The sequence below is a fragment of the Loxodonta africana genome, chromosome 1 (assembly GCF_030014295.1).
Source record: "Loxodonta africana isolate mLoxAfr1 chromosome 1, mLoxAfr1.hap2, whole genome shotgun sequence".
NCBI lineage: Eukaryota > Metazoa > Chordata > Mammalia > Proboscidea > Elephantidae > Loxodonta > Loxodonta africana.
The window spans coordinates 170528974-170550602 of NC_087342.1; the positions used below are offsets into that span (position 1 = coordinate 170528974).

Genomic DNA, 21629 nt, shown 5'->3' on the forward strand with positions numbered 1-21629 from the left:
TTGTAAATTTATTTTCTAAGATATTTTTTCTAAGTTTAATTCAGTATTTTCTTATTTTTAGTCGATAAATATTTTTATTTTTATTCGGCATTAAAAAACAAAGCAAACCAAACCCGTTGCTGTCAATTCGATTCTGACTCATAATGACTCTATGGACAGAGTAGAACTGCCCTATAGTGTTTCCAAGGAGCACCTGGTGGATTCAAACCGCTGACCTTTTGGTTAGCAGCTGAACTCTTAACCACTGGGCCTTGGCATATATAAATATGAATTTCATGTATTTTGATTCTATTGGAGCTGACCTTTATCAGGTTAAGTCTTTGAAAATCATACACACACTCCTCCAGCAATTCTGGGTGTATTTTTTTTTCCATGAAAAATCTCATGGTTTTCAAAAACACCAGAGAAATCTCAATAAGCAAAGCTTGATAAATTTGTATATTCAATATTAAATAATTGTTTCCATTATGTAAATGGAGCCCTCGTAGTGCAATGGTTAAAAACTACAGTGTGCTGCACTGCTAATCAAAAAGCGGACAGTTCAAATCCACCAACCACTCCTTGGAAACCCTCAGGAGCAGTTCTACCCTGTCCTGTAGGGTCATTATGAGATGGAGTCAACTTTACAGGCAACGGGCTTTTATTGTGTAAATAATTCCATTTGCTATTATTTGAAAAGTATTTAAGTGGCTTGAAAAGGAAATGTAGGTCTCAGTCGTCACAGTGTTTATTATGCGTAAAATGATTCTAAAACTAAATGATTCAAGTCGTTCTTGATGTAAAAGTAAAGGCAAAACCATACTACATTATTGCTTTCTGATACCACTTCCCATCCTCATAAAGAAAGTAAAAACAATTGCATTTCAAATAAAGTATATTGATTGACTAAGATTGAATCTATTTTTAAAATATCAGGGATTGTCTTTCTTTTGAGAATTGAGACAGTCTAACTGTGACCTGGAAGTGAAATATAAAGCTCCCATGACCATAGCGATACCAAAAATCTATCTCCCAGAGCTGTGCCAAATGCATGGCTTCCACTCACTCTCACTGAAAACATGGACAGTTCATTAAATTCTAACCTGTGGCATTGATGAGCAAACTCATTAAATAAAGGTCATATTCCTAGCCTGGCAAGTGCTAGTGGAGTAAAAAAGACACTAAAATAGTAAACTGAAAATGTTCCCATCTATGAAAAAAAAAATTCTTACTATTACTTAAGAATATCGATCTCATGAAAACAAATTAAAAAATATAGGTGAATTAAAAGAAGAAATCTGTACTCCCACCAACCAGAGAAAACAGGAGTTATGTGTTTTCTTAGTGTATAGTCTTCTAGGTTAGTGTATAATCTTATGCACCTAGAAAAAACATTTATGTGTGGATGTGTTTTAATATAGAAAAAAACTAAAAGAAAAAAAAAAAGAACAGCATTAAAGCCTATCCCTTTAAAAACAATCTGGAGTTTAATTCCAGAAATCCTAACATAACCTGGGCTCTAATCCCAGAGGTCCTGATGTGATCCCTTTCCTTTGAAAAGCAAAGCCTGTTGTCTGGTTGCTGCAGGTAAATAAAGGGCAGCTGGCTGCCAAGGTAATCCTGGAAGGGAACCACTGAGGCACCCAGGGCACAGACACCCGGCAATTCCTGACCTTGCAAATAAGCAGGATCACAAGACAATTTGCTTTAGCTTCTCCTTTCTTAATGGCTGCTAATGATTTTGTCTTCTAATGCTACACAAAAGATTCCTCAAGACAAGACTGGAGATATTATGCATTCCGAGACTCAGGGAGAAATGATAAGTAGTAGCAAGGCAATTCCTTGTCCTACGCTCAGATGAAAATACTGTAATACGACCTCCTACGGGCTTCCCAGTGGTAAACCTCGCAGGACTTTGGAAAAGATAGTTAATAACTAATTGTTTTCTTGCCCCCCTCCCTACCCCAATGACTCTGAAATCTAATTTCTTTCTCTTCTGTCACAAAGAGCAAAGAGAAAGTCCATTGACCTTTTCATGGGAGACAGAGGAAAAGCAGAGACAGGGCTCAGGACTCCCAGACCACAGCATCCGTATGGTGCGTTTGTCTTGAAGCTTCCTGTACAAAGCCCCTCACCTGTTTAGAGCCAGTTCCTGTTTAAACAATCCGAGGAACTGGCAAAAACCAGTGGGTGTGGGGAGAAAGGATGTTGTTTTTATCCAACACAAAGGATTTTGCAAGTCTCTACAGCAAACAAGGCAAAAGTATATCACATAAAATGTTTCCCTGAAGAAATATTTAGACTTGCCTCTTGATAAGTCCCCTCAGTACAGCAATCTTACGAAGCACAAAAAGACATCTCTAAAGAAGTTCAGTAACTACCGAGTGATCAGACTTAAAACTTGACTATTTACAAGCAACGCTGTCTTCCAAAAGGTTACACCTTAAAGGTTCTTGTCTTGTCCGATATGTGTGTTTTCTCCCTTCTAATTCTCTGACAATGCCCCCCCTGAGTCATTTCACAGCTTCCTAACTGGTTTTATATTTTCCAGGTGCCAGTTTCCTGATAAAAGCTGTTTCCATCCTCACCACTTTTGGCAGAGGAGGTAGAGGGAGGTAGGCTCACTGTTGACAAAAGCTGTTTCTAGGAAACTCATCCCTTGTTTTCCCTTGGTACAGTCTGCGATGGGAAAAGAGTCCCAAGGGATGAACCCAGGAAACAAAATATGAAATACCAAACAGGGATGTGATTCTCACAGCCTGTTCATTCAACAACTGTGTATCGAACTCCTACCCTGTGCCAGGGCCTGTGCCAGGCACTGAGGAATTAGCCATGAATGAGTTAACATTCTAGTTCAGGGGAATGTCCTGAGTAACGAACCCCGAGACTACTGCTGCTCTAAAACAAAGTTTTAAAATGAAGTTGTGCGCACTGAAAGCAACAAAAAACCACATTCTGAAGGTGCCACAGAGAAGTTTGGAGATCAGGATGAAGAGAGGAAGTTGTTTTGTTTGCCTACTGCTGCTGTAACAGAAATACCACACGTGAGGGGCTTTAAAGAAGAGAAATTTATTTTCTCACAGTTTTGGAGGCTAGGAGTCTGAATTCAGGGCGTTGGCTCTAGGGGAAGATCCTTGTCTTTCAGCTTGTGTAGCTCCGGCATTCCTCCTTGGTTCCCTGGCGATCCTCACATGACATCTGTCTTCCCCCTGTTTGTGCTAGTTTCTGTGTCTAATCTCTCTTTTTATAACTCAGAAGTGATTAAGTTTAAGACACACCCTACACTGGTATGGCCTCATTAACATAACAAAAAACCCTATTCCCCAATAGAATTACTTCCACAGGTATAGGGGTTGGATTCCAACACATATTTTGGGAGGACACAATTCAAGTCATAACAGGAGTGTAATTTTCAGAGAGCTAAGTGACAGGAGCAGAGGGAAGCAGTGATTTACTTAGGGGGAAGTGGAGGGGTGGGAGGTAAGGGGTGGGGATTGTGGGATGGCAGGTGGAGGGGTTAAGAAATGCCAGCCTTGGTGAATGAAGGAGGCAGTGACCTTGTTTCTCAGCTGTACCCTGGGGACAGCCCATCCCTCCCTCCCCGCAGCTAGGTCTCCAGGATTTCTTTCTCTAACAAAGCAGTTTCTGACAATGTGATGTGATGTTGGACCATGTCTTCTTTGTTAATAAACATGTAACCGCCAATGTCTTCTCTGAGGTAGGAGTGCCTTGCTGTTCCCGGGCTTCATCAGCCCCCTAGAGAAGAGAGGCACCTGAGAAGGAAGGCCTGAGCTCTCCTTTCTAGGACGGGTAGAAGCTGATCAGAAAAGCACTGAAGCATAAACTGGAAGCATCTGATGGGCAACCACAGTGAGTGTCCAGCACTCTTTAGACACCAACCTCAGACCTCCCTCTACACCAGCTAGCATCCCACCCCAACCATGGGGCAGAGGGCAGTCCCCAAACAACACACAGGCCAACCAAACCAAAAGCTGGTTCTTTGGGAAATTTCCAGATCTACTTAGATGGAACATCGTCAGCTCACAGAAAATTAAGGATTTGACTTCTCAGCAAACAGAGCAATAGAGGGGAAGATAAAGAGGAAAACTGCTGACAGTGAGAGATGAAAAGCGCAACCATGGGAATCAACTTCTTATTAGAGTCCTCGACCCAGAGCTTCTGTCGCTGTTGGACTCTGACTCTGTACATCCCAATTTAAAAGCTTGACATGAGTTAAACAAATAGATTTGACCTAGAGTTGAAGAAAGAGTTCTTTCAAGTTCTACAAAGACGATGGCTTCCAGGGACACTCGGGGGTTCTGCTACTTCATAGTTTGAACCTTTGAACCTTTGAATCTTACACTATAGGGGATATGATACAATTATCTGGAGTCCAAATAAACCATTACAGTCTATTCCGACCCTTGAAAACAACAGCCAGGCCAGTCTTTTTCATGACTCTCATGCTCGTTGAGGTCATTCCTGGTTTGTTTTATTTTTGTTCCTTGCATTTACTCTCTCTTCCAGCTAAGCTTCTGTGTTAACCTCTGGTGATAGTCTCTCATTGGTGGCACCAGTGAGCTAGATCTCCTGATACTCAAGTCCTGTCCAGTCCTCTCTTTTTGAAACTGCTTTAACAAATAGAATGTGGGAGAAATGACATTCTAGAGTTTCTGAGCCCAGGCACTAACAAGGCTTGAGAGCTTCTGTGTTTGTGTTTTGGAGAAGCTGCATCTGCTACATGGAAGGCAAAAATTCTACCACTGAACCATCGCTGCCTCCCATATTGTGAGAATTAAGTGAGATAATCTGCGTACACAGTGCTGCTACGTGATGCTCAACATTAGCCATTATCAGTATTAGTTTTATGAAACTGACTAAAAGCAGAAAGAGATTAAATAACCCAAACTCTGTGTGCAGTTCTAAAGTAAGATAATACAGACACTACATTTAGTTTGTCAGGTAAGCTTCCAAGTGTGGTGCAATGGATGACTTTTGTGTAGCCTTTCTAGACATGGTCTTGTAATTCCTACCCTGTGCAAATATGGTAATTGTGGCACCAAGGGGATTGGTCAGTTTTGTCATCTTGCTGGGCTTGAAATGAGCAATGCCAGAGGCAGAAGAGAGAGGATCCCACCACTACCAATGAAGAACAGCCAGGAGCAGAGAGCGTATCTCTTGGACCTGTACTGAGAAGCTCCTGGAACCAGGAGATTGAGAGACAGAAAGCTGTAACAGAAGATGGCAAGAAGTGGTGGCAGAGAAATGAAGGCAGGAGAGACCGACAGTAGAGACCTGCAGGAGACAGTGCGGTTGGCTCCCCGGCCCACTGAGTGAGAAAGCTGAGTGCCTCTGGGCAGGGGCCTGTGAGCACAGCTGGAAAGAGGCTGTCCTGAGGGAAGAAATGTATCTTGAGGGTTTCTGAGCCTGAATTGTAACTGTTACTTCCCTAATAAACCCCATAATCATAGGTATTTTCTGTGAGTTCTGTGTGGCCATTGCAATGAATTATCAAACTAAGCAGAGATGCAAGGTGTGCTGTGGGAGGAACCGTTGGTGTCAGGATTGGTAAAGATGGTGGAGACAGGAGACATGTCTGACCTGTGCCTCGTAGGAATCAGCCTTGGAGTGTTGATCTTGATTCTCTTTCTCCCTTGTGAATTTAGAGGAGGTCAGAAGCCACCGCCTTCATGCGATTTTTACACCAGGTATGGAAGGAAGTTTGAAATGACATGGTGGAGGGAGATGTTTTGGTTTTCAATGACTGTGTCGCAGAACACCCCAAAACTTAGTGGCTTAAAATAATAATAACAAGTCTTCTCAACAGCTTATGAGATTGGGAGTAATATTACAGATGAGGAGACTGAGGCACAGAGAATTACATAACTTGCCCAAGGCGATTCGATATAAATACACTTCCAAATGTGCTTGTCAGGCAAGGCCAAGATTGCAGAGTAGTCAGATGCTTCCTGTGGTCCCTCTTACAACGAAGACCTGAAAAAACAAGTGAATCGATTATATATGACAATCTAGGGGCCCTGAACATCAAAGGCAAGGTTGAGAAATCGGACTGAGCAGCAGGGAGAGGGAAATACAATTCAGAAGCAGAAAGGAGCTGCCAGATCTGACCCAGCAGGAACTGGCACCCTGCAGGCTGGACCAGCTGGCACAAGCAGTGATGCAAGCAGTGGTGCTCAGGACGCATTTTCCACATCGGGAGAGACCAAGTGGCGGAGAGTCTACTCAAGCCTCCCAAACCAGGGAAAAGTGGCATTCAATTGGAAAAAAATAAGTACATGCAACTAAATAAACTACCACATGGATCAAAAACACCCCTTTGGGAAAACCCTCTTTCCCATTTACCTGCCCCCTCCCCACTCTGCACCAGGTCCTGGGACAGCTTCAGAGATTGCTGTGTCTTCTGGGCCAGAAGTAGGACCCATCATATGCTCTTAGCCATTCTCTCAGCCTTGGTGCAGGAACAAATTAACAAACAGGAAAAAATAATCTGCCAGGCCCCCTAAACTGGGAACTCAGGGCAGGCACAGCTTCTTTGCCTAGGCACAGACATAATGGGTCCACAGACTTTGAATGCCTTTCACCCCTGCCTAGAACTGTGTGGGCCCGTTTCAACAGCATAGGCCCTCATTAGCACAGTACAATAAGGTATATACCTGAAGCCTAAGTTCAACTGTATCAACTATGTGGTAGAGTGGCAGGTTCATGACATTTGACACCATTCTGCCTATTAAGCAGGGTCCTCACCTACCCACATCAGGGTCCTGAGGACTGGTGGCTCCATCCGTGCCACCTAGCCACCTGCAACATGGGGTCCAAGAATAAGTGGTGCCTTCCAGTCCTTACAGCCAACGGCATTATGGTCCAGCTGCAAAACCCACCCACCTACATGCTCTAGGGAACAGGGACATACTTTCTTCCCAGACACTCAGGGGCAGCTGTCAGCCCCCTGCCTTGCTCAGCTCATGGCCCCCTACTGCAGCCAGATACCTGTGCCTATACCAATCACCCCTGCCCGTCTAGACTGTAGGTGAGAGCCTGCACCACACACTTGGTGACCAACTATCTGGACACCTGAGCTGAATCCCATACAAGAAGAGTAAATGGACTCCTGGGCTCACATACCTAGTAACAGATCTAACCATCTGGTGACAGGACGTTAGAGTTTCAAAGGTGCCAATAATCAAACTAGCTCACTTGAGCAGCCTATCTGGGTATATCAGGACAAAACAAACCAAGAAGCTAGGACACAGTAAGCAAACATAAAATAAATATAATAACTTATTGATGGCTTGGAGACAAGAGTCAATATCGAATTACATAAAGAGGACCATGGTGGCTTCAGCTAATCCCCAAAATAAATAATCAAGAAATCCTCCAGAGAAAGAGAACTTCCTGGAATTACCAGACATAGAATACAAAAGATTAATGCACAAATGTGCTTGTCAACCTACTGCTTTGGTGACAAACACTCTGAGCTATAAGCACTAAAAAAGAAGCTCATGTGGAGAGAACAGCATTATTGACTCTGCATTCCAGGCAGGTAGAAAGAAAAACTAAGAGACAGAGAAATTATAGTGCACACATGATGTGTACTGGACATCAGTAAGGTCATATAGATTTGGGTGTATTGAATGGGTTGGCTTTGTGGGTTTGTGGGTATATGGTGTGTATAAAAGAAAAACAGAGAAAAATAAACTATGAAGCCTTAGAAAAGCAGAAAAAAGAACCACTTTGATTTTTGGAGGAAAAAAACAGAAGGGAAAAAAAAAAAACCACTTTGGGTTTTGGAGGTCTCCCAACCCAGTTACAGGAGCACTGGCTCTAGTTTGATTGGGATGCATGTGAGATGGCCTCCTGTACTTTTGTAACAAATTCTCTTATTTGAATTAACTTGGATGGGTTTTTGTTTCTTGTAATAAAGAGATCTCTGAATAAGACCTCCTCCAAAATATCTCATCTAGATGACCAAAGGAGAGTGACATAAAATAAAATGGGAACCGTGGTAGCACAGCAGTTAAGAGCTACGGCTGCTAACCAAAAGGTCAGCAGCTCAAATCCACCAGGTGCTCCTTGGAAACCCTATGGGGCAGTTCTACTCTGTCCTATAAAATAAAACATTCAAAAATATGTTTACTGGCTATGTAATTTTCTACTCAGAGAAACCTAGGTTACCTGACATTTTATATTAGGAAAGAAATGAAAGACAATGCCAGGAAACATGAAGTTCTCAGGAAGTAATTTGGTTATAAACATATTTCCTTAATAGGATACAATTTGATTCTAACTCTCATTACCTTTTGACAAGAACAATAAGACACTGGTTGTTTAGTCAACCATTCATGAAGCTTTCTCAAATGTTCACAGCCCTGTGGGATACACAGAGCAGATGCCGTCATCTATCCTCATTTTACTGATGGGAGTGAACTCAAAGGAGAATTTCCAGGATCAGCTGGGCAGTAGGTAAAAAAGCTGGCCTGGTCTCCCAGTTGCTGGTCCAGGGGTCTCTCTAACTATATGTTATTCCGTACTGCCTTTTTTATTTATGTAGGTGTCAAGGAGAATTTTTCCGTGCCACACAGATCCTCAGGTTCACTGGTGCCTCTCTTGAGCTAAGTCCTTGTAAGACAGAGATCATTGTTATTATATCATGGTCAATTAGGCAGCTCTTCAAAACATAGCGCGTCTCACAAAGTCATTTGCTTGCAGATGTTTCCTTCTATGACTAAAGATTTCTGTGCTGTCTGAGCATTCTAGTTTTGGAGTATTTTATCGAATCCATTTCTATCAACTTTATGAAGATCACTCGAATTCCATTCTTGCAACAAAGGTGACTATATAGTCAAGCTTTTTGGCATGCCTAACAATGGCATAAGCATTTAAATGAGACAACAGGGTAATCTTTATTCACTTCCTGTGGATATTCTGAAACATAATTTCATATCTCAAATCTATCTTTGGCTCATAAAACTGCATGGTCAGTGTATCTCCTCTACCACCTTTGCCTTCTCCCAAAACCATCAGGCTGATTCAATTTTTGTACAGTTTTGAAATGTTTTCAACCTTAAATTACCATTGGAAAAGTTATACACTTAGTTAAATTCCAGTAGAAATGTAAATTTGAAAAAAAATTTCAAGCAGACTTCATAAAAAGGAATAAGCCATGATGGCAGTTCACGTGGTACAATGACGTTCCAAGTTGAACAGAGGAAAGTCATGTGCCATTTTGCTGTGATTTTCTTACTCTGCTTTTCTGGTTAAATATACCATCCTTTAACGTCCCTTGCAGCAACCGCAGGATTGGCCTTTAGGCAACTCAAGTAAGTGCCGAACAGGCTGTGGAGTGAAGGGCTTTTTGGCCTGCCAACCTGCATCCTAGCGGTGCGCTGGTTGTCTGGTCCTCTCTCTGCCAGATGAAAGGAAAACACCAACTTGGCACTAATAGAAGCACATTGGTTTCTACATCATAAACGGAGCAAACAGTCCACTGTCCACTTAACTAAGAGGTGCTTAACTGCTTCTTGTGAGGTGACAGTCATCTCATATGACAGCTACTGACATGACAGGTTGCCAGCTCATTTCTCAGCCAGCTTCTCCACTTTGCCTTATTATGCTTTGACTCTAAATTGAAGGTGGGGTGCTATTAAGACATAAAGCTTCCTCTTTGGAGGCTTTGTCAATGGGAATCCAGAAAGTCTTTGGATCTGACCTGAGTAAATCTGAGGAAATCACACACAATTTAGTATATCTGTTTGAATCAAAGCAAGACTCCCCAGAAGGATCCACCTTACTTTATATTTACTTTTCAGTTCCAGTTCTATTCCTGTTGCAGTTGAGTAGAATCGAGTCATAGCAACCCCATGTGCTGCAGAGTAGAACCGCAACTCCACAGGGTTTTCATAGCTGTGAACTTTCAGAACCAGATCTCTAGGCCTTTCTCCTGAGGCACTCCTGGGTGGGTTTGAACTGCCATCTTTTTGGTTGGTAGCTGAACACTCAACCATTTGTGCCACCCAGGAATTCCTTTTACTTTTAAGTTGTTGATATTGTTAGGTGCTGTTGAGTTGATTCTGACTGAGTGACCCCATGTGACAGAGTAGAGCTGTCCCATAGGATTTCTATCTTTATAGGAGCTGATGGCCAGGTCTTTCTCCCATGGAGCTGCTGGGTGGGTTTGAACTGCCAACCTTTCAATTAGCAGCTGAGGGCCTAACCGTTGCACTTCCAGGACTCCTTATACTTTAAAGTAGGGCTAGGGAGTTATTAGTCAAGATACTTTCCTTGGACTCAGCGCATCCGTATATTAACCTTAGGACCCAGGTTAGCATCAAATTTCTCTTTCCCAACCACACTAAACCCTGCAAAGTGAGGTCTTTGTGTGGTTAATTTGGTAGGGTCTCACTGGTCCAATCCAGTGGGCCTCTGGGCTCCCACTTCAACATTGAAGGCCTGGAACAGAACATTGATAAATACCAGGGTTCTGTCTTAAGCTTCAAGTACTAGGCTAAAGTATGCATTTCCTAACTCTGCCCCAGTGGGCTTTGGCCCTCATGGTATTGAGACTTTTTTTTTTCTTTTCTTTTGAGACTCCATTTATAACTTCTTCTAGCCATAAAGGAAAGTATAATCCCTGGACCTAAGATATTAAAGGGACTGTGCTGAGTCAGGTTTTCTCAACCTCAGCACAATTAGCATTTTGGGCCAGGTAATTCTTTGTTGTGGGAGCTGTCCTGTGCGTTGTAGAATATTTAGCAGCATCCCTAGTCTCTACTTAGTACATAGCAGTAGCATTTCCTCCCCTACTATGACAAAAAAAAAAAAAGTCTCTAGACATTGAAAATGTCCCTTGGGGGTCAAGGAGCTAATAGCTCCTGGTTGAAATATAGATGAAAAGATCTACAGTGGATTTTTTCATGCTGATCTCTTCTTTTGTATGGTTTTCATGGAACTGTCTGCCTATCATTGGGATCTTGGTTTATTTGCAGTAGCTATACTTGATCCATAACAAAACTTACGGAGTCTCTACCATATCACAGACTTTTTAGTAAATGTTTTTCACACATTACTTCATTAAGTCCTGTGGTGTGGATAGCTTATGTGTTGGCCCTTCTAGCCATGATCTTGTAACTCCCGCCCAAGTGATTGAGTGGGACTGTGTGATAGCTGATTGTGGTCCACCAAGGGGATTTGTCAGTTTTTGCCATTCCACTGCACTTGAAATGAGCCATCCCAGAGTGGGGGAAAGAGAAGAACCTACCACCACCAAGGAAGAACAACCAAGAGCCAGCTCATCCTTTGGGCCTGGGATCCCTGTGCGAGAAGCTTCTGGAATCAGGAGACAGAGAGAGAGAGAGAGAGAAAAGTAACACTGAAGGAAGTGAGACCTGGTAGCAGAGACCTGGTAACAGTAGATGGCGTGGTGGGCTTCCCAGCCCATGGAGAGAGAAAGCTCAGTGTCTTTGGGCAGAGGCCCAGGGCCAGGGAGAAGCAGGCCTGGCAGCAGACTGGGAAGGGGCTGCCCTGATGGAAGAACTGTATGCTGAGCATTCCTGAACCTGAAGTGTAACTGTTACTTCCCTGATAAACCCCATAATTGTAAGTATAGCCTGTGAGTTCTGCGTGGCCATCGTTATGTATTATGGAACCCAGCAGAGAAGTAGACACTGCCATTGGGGGGACTGCTGATGTCAGAATTGATAAAGCTGGTAGAAAGAGGAGGCATGGTTGACCTCGACCTCGCAGAAATCAGCCTTGGGCTGTTGATCTTGATTATCCTTTCCCCTTGTGAAGTTAGAACAGGTCAGATGCTGCCCCCAAGCCATTATTACAAATCCTCACAACAACCCTAAGTGGTTAAGTATTATTGTGAATGATCCCCACTTAACAATGAGGAAACCAAGGCTTGTAGAAGTGAAGGAACTTGGCCAAGTTCATAATGTGTCCATGAGAGAGCCAGGAGCTGCCCCCTTGACCACCAAGCTCTACTGTCTCTTTTCTGCAGACAGTAAAGTTGATAAGTTAGGATTCATAAAACTGGGTAAAACTGAAAGAGACTTTGTGGGTATAATAGTTTCTGAAAACTCTTCAGTCTGTATGAGTCTGTCTCTTTTCATTTCATGTATGTTTATAAACACCAGGGGAGCAATAATCATTTGAACAGTTAAATTGATTTAGGACGGCAAAATGCACCTTTTTTCCAGTCTTGAAATTACGGCAAGTCATTTGCCATTCTGACTGGGCTAGGATGCCCCCCAACTCCCAGCCCCTGCTACCACCCCACTTCTATCCTGCTGTTCTTAGGGCCCCATTTACATTTTTTTTTTAATTTTCCAACCAACAAAATTGTGTTTGATATTGCAGATATTACTCCAAGGAGCAATAATGGGGAGTTCCACCACCATAATGTTCAGAAGGAAGTCAAGTGGGTCAAAAGAGTAGAAAGAGTGTGAAAAAGGAAAACTGAACATACCAATATTTTCTAGTTTCCTCTAAATTAAAATTTGAAAATCCACAGTGCTTTGCAAAATATCACAGTCAGTTGCTAGTTTTTTGTTTTGTTTTGTTTTGTTTTGTTTTGTTTTGTTTTTTTAAGTCTTTGGAAGCACCCTTGGCATCCCAAAGAGTAAGAATATGCTCCCTGGCTTTGGGAACCACATGCCTGGGGTAGAAGCCAGGACCTTTAGATTCAGGCCTTACTGATAATGGTAGAAAGTTAAGAGAACTTTTTTTTTTTTTAACCATTAATCTTTTTTATTCTCTATTTTTTTTTTATTAGACATTAGGAGATCTTTTTGGGTCCTGAGTGAGATCTGGCGTTGCTGCTCCCTCAGAAGCTGGGCCCAGGCTCACGCTCAAGGGGCTGATATTAAGATGCTAATTGTGAGTCTAAAGGAGGAACATTTTTTGATAAGGTTACCTACCCTATGACTGGAGTTCCTAGGTGGTGCAAACAGTTAATGCACTCAGCTGCTAATCTTAAGGTTGGAAGTTCGAGTCCATCCAAAAACACCTTGGAAAAAAAATCTGGTGATCTTACTTCTAAAAAATCAGTCACTGAAAACCCTATTGAGCACAGTTCTACTCTGATACATAAAGGGTCATCACGAGTCAGGGTGGACGCAATGGCAACTGGTTACTCGTTACCCTGTGATTGCCTGGGAGCCCTACAATGTGGTAGAGGCCAAGTCCCTATCATTCCTGTGATCTGGGATGTCACCTGTGATCTAGATTAGAACAAGCATGAGGAATAAACAAACGTAGACTGTTTGTAGGTTGAGATTAGAATATGAAACCACATTTGAAATCTAAAAGCAATGATTTAACATCGATTTTAAAAAACATTCTCTCTTTTCCAAAATCAGGAGTTTAGTAAAGGATCTGTATTGCATGAAAATATTGTTGTTGTTAGCTGCTGTCAAGTCAGCCTCTGACTCCTGGTGACCCCATGCACAAGGGAATGAAATGCTGCCCAGTCCTGCACCATTCCCAAGATTGGTTGCAGATTGAACTGTTGTGATCCATAGGTCTTTCACTGGCTGATTTTCAGAAGTAGATTTTCAGGCCTTTCTTCCTAGTCCATCTTAGTCTGGAAGTTCTGCATCATAGCAACATACAAGCTCCCATCACCAAATGGGGGGTGGCTGCACATGAAGCACACTGGTCCCCACACAGAAGGCAAGAATTCTACCACTGAATCAACAATGCCTCTCACATGAAGGTATTAGGTGCTAGCTTTGGTGAGGGAAAGACACGACCCTGTACCCTCCCCATCCCTCCTTTGCCACATGAGATATTGAGCATGGAATTTGGGGGGGAGAGGGGTATAAAAAATTAATAGTCTAAATTTAAACAGAGTTTAGCATTTTTCAAACTGCAAATTGGAGCCTTTCCAAAAACCAAAAACCAAAGCCAGTGCCATTGAGTCGATTCCGACTCATAGCAACCCTATAGGACAGAGTAGAACTGCCCCATAGAGTTTCCAGGGAGCGCCTGGCAGATTCGAACTGCTGACCCTTTGGTTAGCAGCTGTAGCACTTAACCGCTATGCCACCAGGGTTTCCACTGCAGCCTTTAGAGGTTAATAAAATCAGTTTGGTAAGTTGAGTACAGCATTTTTTTTTTTCTTCTTAAAAAAATGCTATATTCAACCTACCAAACTGATTTTATTAACCTCCATAAAATCAGTTTGGTAGGTTGAATACAGCATTTTTTTTTTTTTTTAAGAAGAGCTAGAATCTGATGGGTGGTCTTGTTTAAAGCTTGTGGTAGGAGAACATTTCAAGGGAAGGTCTGCCTTGAGTTCTCTTGGCTGCAGGAAGCACCCTCTCAGTCACTGTCACAGCCAGGTTTAGGGACTTGAGGAAATTTCCATCTCAGTAACTCACTAACCCAGTAGTGACCAACACCCTCCTTACCGAGCCAACTGAGTTTGGACCATATCCTTATCATCATCATGGGTGCAGATGGAAAATATGCGTAAAGCGGCTTTTTCCAATGTGGGTTCTTTGAAAAAAAAGCCTTCTATAGTCAAATATTTGAGAAACACTCTATATTATCGTAATCTAGTGGTATCAGAAGTCCTCTAACTTGAGGAGGAGGGATGAAAATCCAGGTCAGCATTAGCTCAAAGCTGATTCCAATGAGGCAGAGGTCAGACATACCTCTACTCCAACTTTTTACCAATTCTGACACCAGCCATCCTTCCCATGGCATTTTCTACTTCTTTGCTAACCTGTTGCTGTCTGGTTGATTCCAACTGTTGCAATGACTACACAGAACTCACAGACCATACTCACACTTACGCAGTTTATTATGGAGGTAACAGGTTACAATTCAGGATCAGGGTCAATTTGGAAGTAACAGGAACAACTCAGGGGACAGGATACAGTTCATCGAGGACGGCTTCCAACCAAGATAGCTCTCAGCTTTCTGCAGGTCATGCCAATAGGCAGGCCTTGCTCTTGGCCCCTGTTCGAGCAACTGTTACAACTCTTTAGCTCCGCTGACAAGTGCCTGGAAGCGCCCTACTCCACCAGCAAGCCTCCTGCCCAAAGGCACTCGCCTGTCTCGTTCTGTCGGTTGGCAGGCCCTCTGCAGCCATCTGTTGGTCCTGTGACACTGTCCTCTTATGCAATCTCGTGCTGCTCTGTCTCCTGTGTTATAGCTCTCTCTGTTTCCTGGATCTAGGAGGTTCTCAGCACAGGGAACCTGGGTCCAAAGGATGCACTCCACTCCAGGTTCTTGTTCTTTATGGTGGTGATGTCCCCCTCAACATCTGTGAGATTGGTCATTATAAGCATAGCAGTATGGCAAAACTGACCAATCCCCTTGGTCAGCCACCCTTAATTTGCTCAGTAATCAACCAATTCCCAAAAGAGTTTTACGCACCTTATTTGCATAGTAAGCTGTCCAATCATAAAATAGGCCAATCATAGGGCAGGCTGCGGCCCAACCAATTGTCTTTGACAGAACTACAAACCCAGGACAAGGAAGGTCAAATATAAAGAGAAACCCATTGCACTGCAACTATATTCCTCTTTTGGAGATTTCCAATACAAATTAGCCTATTAAAGAATATAGTAAAGAGATTGATTTAACTTTATTTAACTCAATACATTCCACACATATTTGACCCTGGAGCTCTGTATCAAATAGTTTTAATGAACTGTTCCAGAGTCCCTGGGTGGCACAAATCATTAAGCTCTTGCTGCTAACCGCAAGGTTGGCGATCGAGTCCACCTACAGGACCCTTAGAAGAAAGGTCTGGCAATCTACATCCAAAAAAATCAGCCATTGAAAACTCTATAGAGCGGAGTTCTACTCTGACACACATGGAGTCTCCATGAGTCAAAATCAACTAGAGAGCGATTGGTTGTTTGGTTGGTTGGTTATTAACAGTTCAACCACCCTAGGCCAAGCAATTAGCCTAATACTCCCTTCGGCTCCACCTAGCATAGGACTGCAGTTCCATAACATGGCCTCTTTTCTCTGCAGTCTCCAGTAGGTCCTCAAAGTTTTCTTGATGGAAATAAGAAGTGAGGTTTACGAAATTACCTATTCTATAATATGAGGACTTAGAGATTTCTACAATTACTACTTGTACAATTATATTGACTCTAGCTTTGGTCAGTTGATCAGTGTGAGTGAAATCTATGCATTGGTTTTTAAATTATTTTCTTTTCTTTCTCCTCTTTGTTCACTGGGGTGCTGCTCTGTGAAGCATGACCAGAGCACCTGCCTGTGTGTGCACAGGAGCCAGGGAAGTCACCCAACCATTCAGGCACTTTCTTTTTTTTCAAGTTCAAATAAGAGATAAGCCACATTGGCCAGAGCACACGGACTCTCCATGGTGTTCGTTCAAGAGCTGAATTTATATATCGTTGCAAAATAGTCAACACTCTAATCCGTTAGAAACAGGTGCCAAGAGAGGAAGTGTTTGATATATTCCACCTGGCGTGGACTCTGTCGACAATGTTTCCAATCAAACTGAGCTTGTTTACACAGTTAAATCATAGGTATAGATTACTCCTTTTTTCCCTCAGAAGTCTGTCTGGTTGCTGGCTCACGACCAGCTTCTGCACAATATCCTTTCTTTGACCCTGCCTCTTCAATGCCAGGGCCACCATGCTGCCGTGCCAGCTGCTCCTTCTAACTGAAAGCTTAAGTTCTAGTTCCCTCCTGAGTCAGTTGGTTTGGCAATTTGAAAGGTCTTTTCAACTGACCTCTGTTAAAAATAACAAGACTTTGACAATTAAAGAAATCAACTGTTTATTAAGGGTGAGAGAGAAAGAGAGACATTTGCAGTCCTAGAGAAACGGCTGCGACTCTCACAGAGCGTTTTTTTGCTTCCATGTTATTTACAATCTCACCATAAAAGAAAGAACGTATAGCTGGGTTTTTGGAGGTTATACAGTAGTGCAGAAGAACAAGACACATGGACTATACGAAGTCTAGAGATACAGGACTTGGGGGAAAAGAAACTTTGAGCTTAAATATCTACCATCTGTTACTTCAAAGTGAGCAAGGTCCTTGGGAAAACAAGAAGGGGCATTCCTGAGCAATTAAATGTGGTTGGTCTGCAGGGGTGTATTTAATTATAAGATTTCCAGAAGTTTTGGAACTATGTCCAGGCTTCTGGGGAGTTGTTTAATTTTAACACCTTTCTTTGTCATTTCAGAGCCAATCCTTCTGCTTTCCAGTGCCTGGGCGCTGTCTCTGACTGTGACATCTGTTTTCTACCCTTAGTAAGAGCCAAGGGGGCATGACCACCCACTCACAGCCGCCCTTGGCAGAAGACCCTAGGGAGAACTGCACCGGGGCTGAAGTAAGTAGTACATGCCCCGGCTTCCTCTCGGCCCAGTCTGTGCTTCCCCCCTACAGCCCCCCCGCCTTAATTCCCATCTTCTCTTGTTTTAATTTCTACTTATTTTCTTCCTTCCTTCCCTGACATTTAAACAGCTCCAATGAAATCATGCCAGATGTGAATGCTTTTTAACTGATGGGCTCTAATCATCATGTTACCACATTCTACATGTCCCTGCAAAGTAAGGCTTGGCTTTCAGAGAGGTTTCATTTGTTCATTTACCAATAATTACTGACCGTTCATTATGTTCTAGACTCTAGGGAAATAACAGTGAATAAAATAGCAATGACCCCTGCCCTTGTGCTTATGGCCTAATGAGGGAAGCAGATAATAAACAAAACAACCAAAAATGTAGAAAGTTAGTGATAAATACTAAGCAGAAACAATAAGGCAATGAAGCTGGCACAGGAAGTGTTGGAGCAGGAGTGAGTGGGGTTGAGATTTTACGTGGTGTAGCCAGGGAAGTCCTGAGAACATGGCATCTGCACAGAAGCCTGAAAGAACAGTGGGAGAGACAATGTCAGGGAAGCACATTCCAGGTCAAGGAGAAAGTGCATGCCAAGGCCCTGGGGTAGGAATATGCCTAGCAAAGTCGGTGTGGAGGGAGTAGGAGGGTTGCTGTGAGGATTAAATGTATATAAAGTGCTTGGCATAAAGATCTAAAAAAAAACCCGTTGTCGTCAAGTGAATTCTGACTCATAGCAACCGTAGAGGACAGAGTAGAACTGCCCCATACAGTTTCCAAGGAGCACCTGGTGGATTTGAACTGCTGACCTTTTAGTTAGCAGCCGTAGCTCTCAACCACTACTCCACCAGGGTTTCCAGCATAAAGATAGCCCTTGATAAATGATAGTTATAATTACAATAGTCACTCATCAGATGTTTATGGTTGATTGGTATAAACAGGCGCATGGTTACCTGGCCCAGTAGGCCCAAGTCTGTTCCTTAACCTCGAGAGGAGTGTTTTGTTACACCCCATCAGCATCCCTAGCATTTCTCCCTCAGTAGGGTGGTAAGGCCATTGCCCAAGCAAAAAAGGTGTTGCTAAGTGGATTTCCTTTACCTACCATAAAAAAAAAAAACCTGTTGTCTTCAAGTTGATTCCAATTCATGGTGACCCCATGTGTGTCAGAGTAGAAGGGTGTTCTATAACCTTTCAATGGTTGATTTTTCAGAAGCAGATCTCCAGGCCTTTCTTCTAAGGCACCTCTGGGTGGACTCGAACCTGCAAACCTTCAGTTAGCAGCTGAATGTATTAACCATTTATACCACCTGGGGACCTCCTGCCTACCATGTGACAGTAGATCTCTTAAGTGTGGTCCCCAGACCAGCGGCATCAGCATCACCTGGGAACCTGTTAGAAATGTGAACTCTCAAGCCCATCTCCAGACCTACTGTCTTAGTTATCTAGTGCTGCTGTAACAGAAATACCACAAATGGATAGCCTTAACAATGAGAAATTTATTCTCTCACAGTCTAGGAGGCTAGAAGTCTGAATTCGGGGCGCCAGCTCCAGGGAAAGGTTTTCTCTCTCTCTGTCGGCTCTGGAGGAAGGTTCTTGTCATCAATCTTCCCTTGGTCTAGGAGCTTCTCCTCACAGGAACCCTGGGTCCAAAGGATAGGCTCTGCTCCCAGTGCTGCTTTCTTGGTGGTTTGAGGTCCCCAAGACTCTCTGTTTGCTTCATTCTTTCATACCTCAAAAGAGATTGCCTTAAGACACTACCTAATCTTGTAGATTGAGTCCTGCCTCATTAATATAAAAAAATTTCCAGTCTCATTAACATAGTAGAGAGATGATTTACCACACAAAGGAAAATCACATCGGATGACAAAATGGTGGACAATCACACAATCCTGGGAATCATGGCCTAGCCAAATTGATGCACATATTTTTTGGGGACACAATTCAATCCATAACACCTACTGAGTTGGAAATCCTGGAATGGGGCTCAGTGAGTGTTTGAACAAACCTCTGAGTGATTCTGATGTATGCTAACGTTTAAGAATCACTGCCCCAGAGTTTCTGCTCTTAAGTCTTCCAGGGCTGGGGAAGACTTCAGTATGTCACCTCAGTCATTTCCTTTGTTCTCTATGGAACCACATTAGCAGAAAGACAGTTTGTTATTGTTATTTTAAGTTTCCTGAGATGCCATGTGAGATGTCTATGGCTATTACTCCCCAGGCTCTCTAGATAAAGCTCATCTGCCCCCCTAGACTGATGTCACTGAGTTCTGAATGAAAGCGGCTCCAGCTAGGCTCTGAGATCCACCCAGAGGACTTCCTTCACCCCAGTTACTTCCTCCAGCACTTGCAAAAATGGCACTGGCTATTTCTGAGAGTTATTTCAAGTTTAATTATTATGGAATTAAAAAAAAAAAACTTTGAGGGTCAAGATAGGTCAGCTTCAGGTTCTCAGACAAGACACAGCATTTCTTTCTTTCCCTGCACCAGGAAGATCTTATCTGGCTGTTTACTGTGGATTAGATGAAGCCCGATGCTCTAGGAACTAGGGCCACTTCCAGTTCTTTTCCAGCATTGAATGGCAGTGATCTGGTCTTTCCATAGGAAGTGGTGTGGCTGCCTTACAATAATAGCTCTATTGGTCCTCCTCTGTAATGATTCAGGGGTGGGTGGCCTGAGGAGAAATGGGGAAGGGTAAAGCTTTTGAAAATACGATTTCGTTCTGAACCCTCTGGTGAATTCTGTTGATCTAAGGTGTGGTTCTCAAAGGTTAATCCAAAGCAGAATTACCAGGGCATTTTGTTTAAGATGTGGTTTCCTGAGACCCTAAAACAAGTTCTTCTAATGCAGGTGGTCCCTCACATTTTTGGAAACCCAGGGAAGACACAGACTAAATTTTTTAATATCACAGAAAAGTTCCTTCATAATGTTGGGGCTGCTGCCTCTCAAGAAAAATCTCCTACTATTCTCCTTTTCTGATTTAGGATAGTATTTACCTTTTTTCAGGGGCGAGTGTGAATAAATAGTCTTGGAAAACTTATATAAGTTTTCTTCTGTTTCTAATTTACTTTGCATCTTTATTAGGAATGTCAGCTGAATTTTACAAAAATTATCTTCAGTATTGATTTGATAATTTTTTAAAATTTAATCTGTGATATAATACATTATGTTGATAGATTTCCTGATATTGATCCACCTTTGAATTTCTAGAATAAACCCTGCATGGTCAAGGACACTGCCCTTTGGCTATATTACTAGATTCTGTGTAAAATAAAATCTGTCACACTTTTTATTTTTGAATTATATTTTTATTAAGGTAAATAGTTTTTAAAAATCAAATGGTTCCGTAAAATTTACAGTGTAAAAGTGTTGTCCTCGCCTTATCCCTATTTGTCCCGCAATTCTCTCTCTGGAGGACAACCACTGGCCACTTTTAGATCTGCTTTTCTGGTATTTGCTCTCCTTTTCCTATAAAACATGCTTGTCTTAGTTTCCTAGGGCTGCCATAACAAAATACCACAAAGTGAGTGGCCTCAAATAGAAATTTATTTTCTCACAGTTCTGGAGGCTAGAAGTCTGAGTTCAGGCCTTGGCAGGGCTGTGTTCTTGCTCAAGGCTGTGCTCTTCCTCCGTGGGCTCTAGGAGAAGATTCTTCCTTGTCTCTTTTCGTTTCTGGTTGTGGTTGCTGTTGTTGGTTGTCTTAGAGTGGATTCCGACTCATGGTGACCTCATGTCTGCAGAGTAGAACTATTTTCAAGGCTGTGACCTTTCAGAAGCAGAACCCCAGGCCTTACTTCTGAGGTACCTCTGGGTGGGTTTGAATGGCCAGCCTTAACTATTTGTGCCACCCAGGGTAGTCCCAAGCATTTCTTGGCATTCCTTGACTTATATAGGATCCTCACATGCTGTCTTCCCCCGTATGTGTCTCTGTGTCTGTTCTGCTTTTTTTTTAATAAAACACCACTCAGAAGGGATTAGGATTAGGATCTACCTTACTTGCTGTGACCTCATTAACGTAACAAAAGAAAACTCTTTCTAAACAGGATCACATTCAGAGGTACAGGGCTTATGACTTCAACACATCTTTTCTGAGAACACAATTCAATCCATAATAATGCTAGTATAGCTATTTCTTGATTTATCAATTTTAAAAACAATTTTATTGTGTTTTAGGTGAAGAAGTTTACAGGACAAATTAGTTTTCCATTCAAAAATTTTATGTGCATATTGTTTTGTGACATCAGTTGCAATCTCTGGAACTAAGCATCAGCACTCTCCCTCTTTCCTTTTCTGTTTCTACCCGGGGTTC

The 21629-nt window shown here is 42.6% G+C and overlaps 1 protein-coding gene across 1 annotated transcript in view; it reads left to right on the top strand.

Annotated features, from left to right (window-relative positions):
• The window catches only part of QRSL1 (glutaminyl-tRNA amidotransferase subunit QRSL1), a 52618-nt gene extending 47182 nt beyond the window's left edge, over positions 1-5436 (top strand). Inside the window, exon 12 of the mRNA XM_023543167.2 lies at positions 3702-5436. Within this exon, the coding sequence (XP_023398935.2) occupies positions 3702-3770 (69 nt within the window). The 3' untranslated portion in view covers positions 3771-5436. The remainder of the gene's footprint in view (positions 1-3701) is intronic.
• The last annotated feature ends 16193 nt before the right edge of the window (positions 5437-21629 follow it).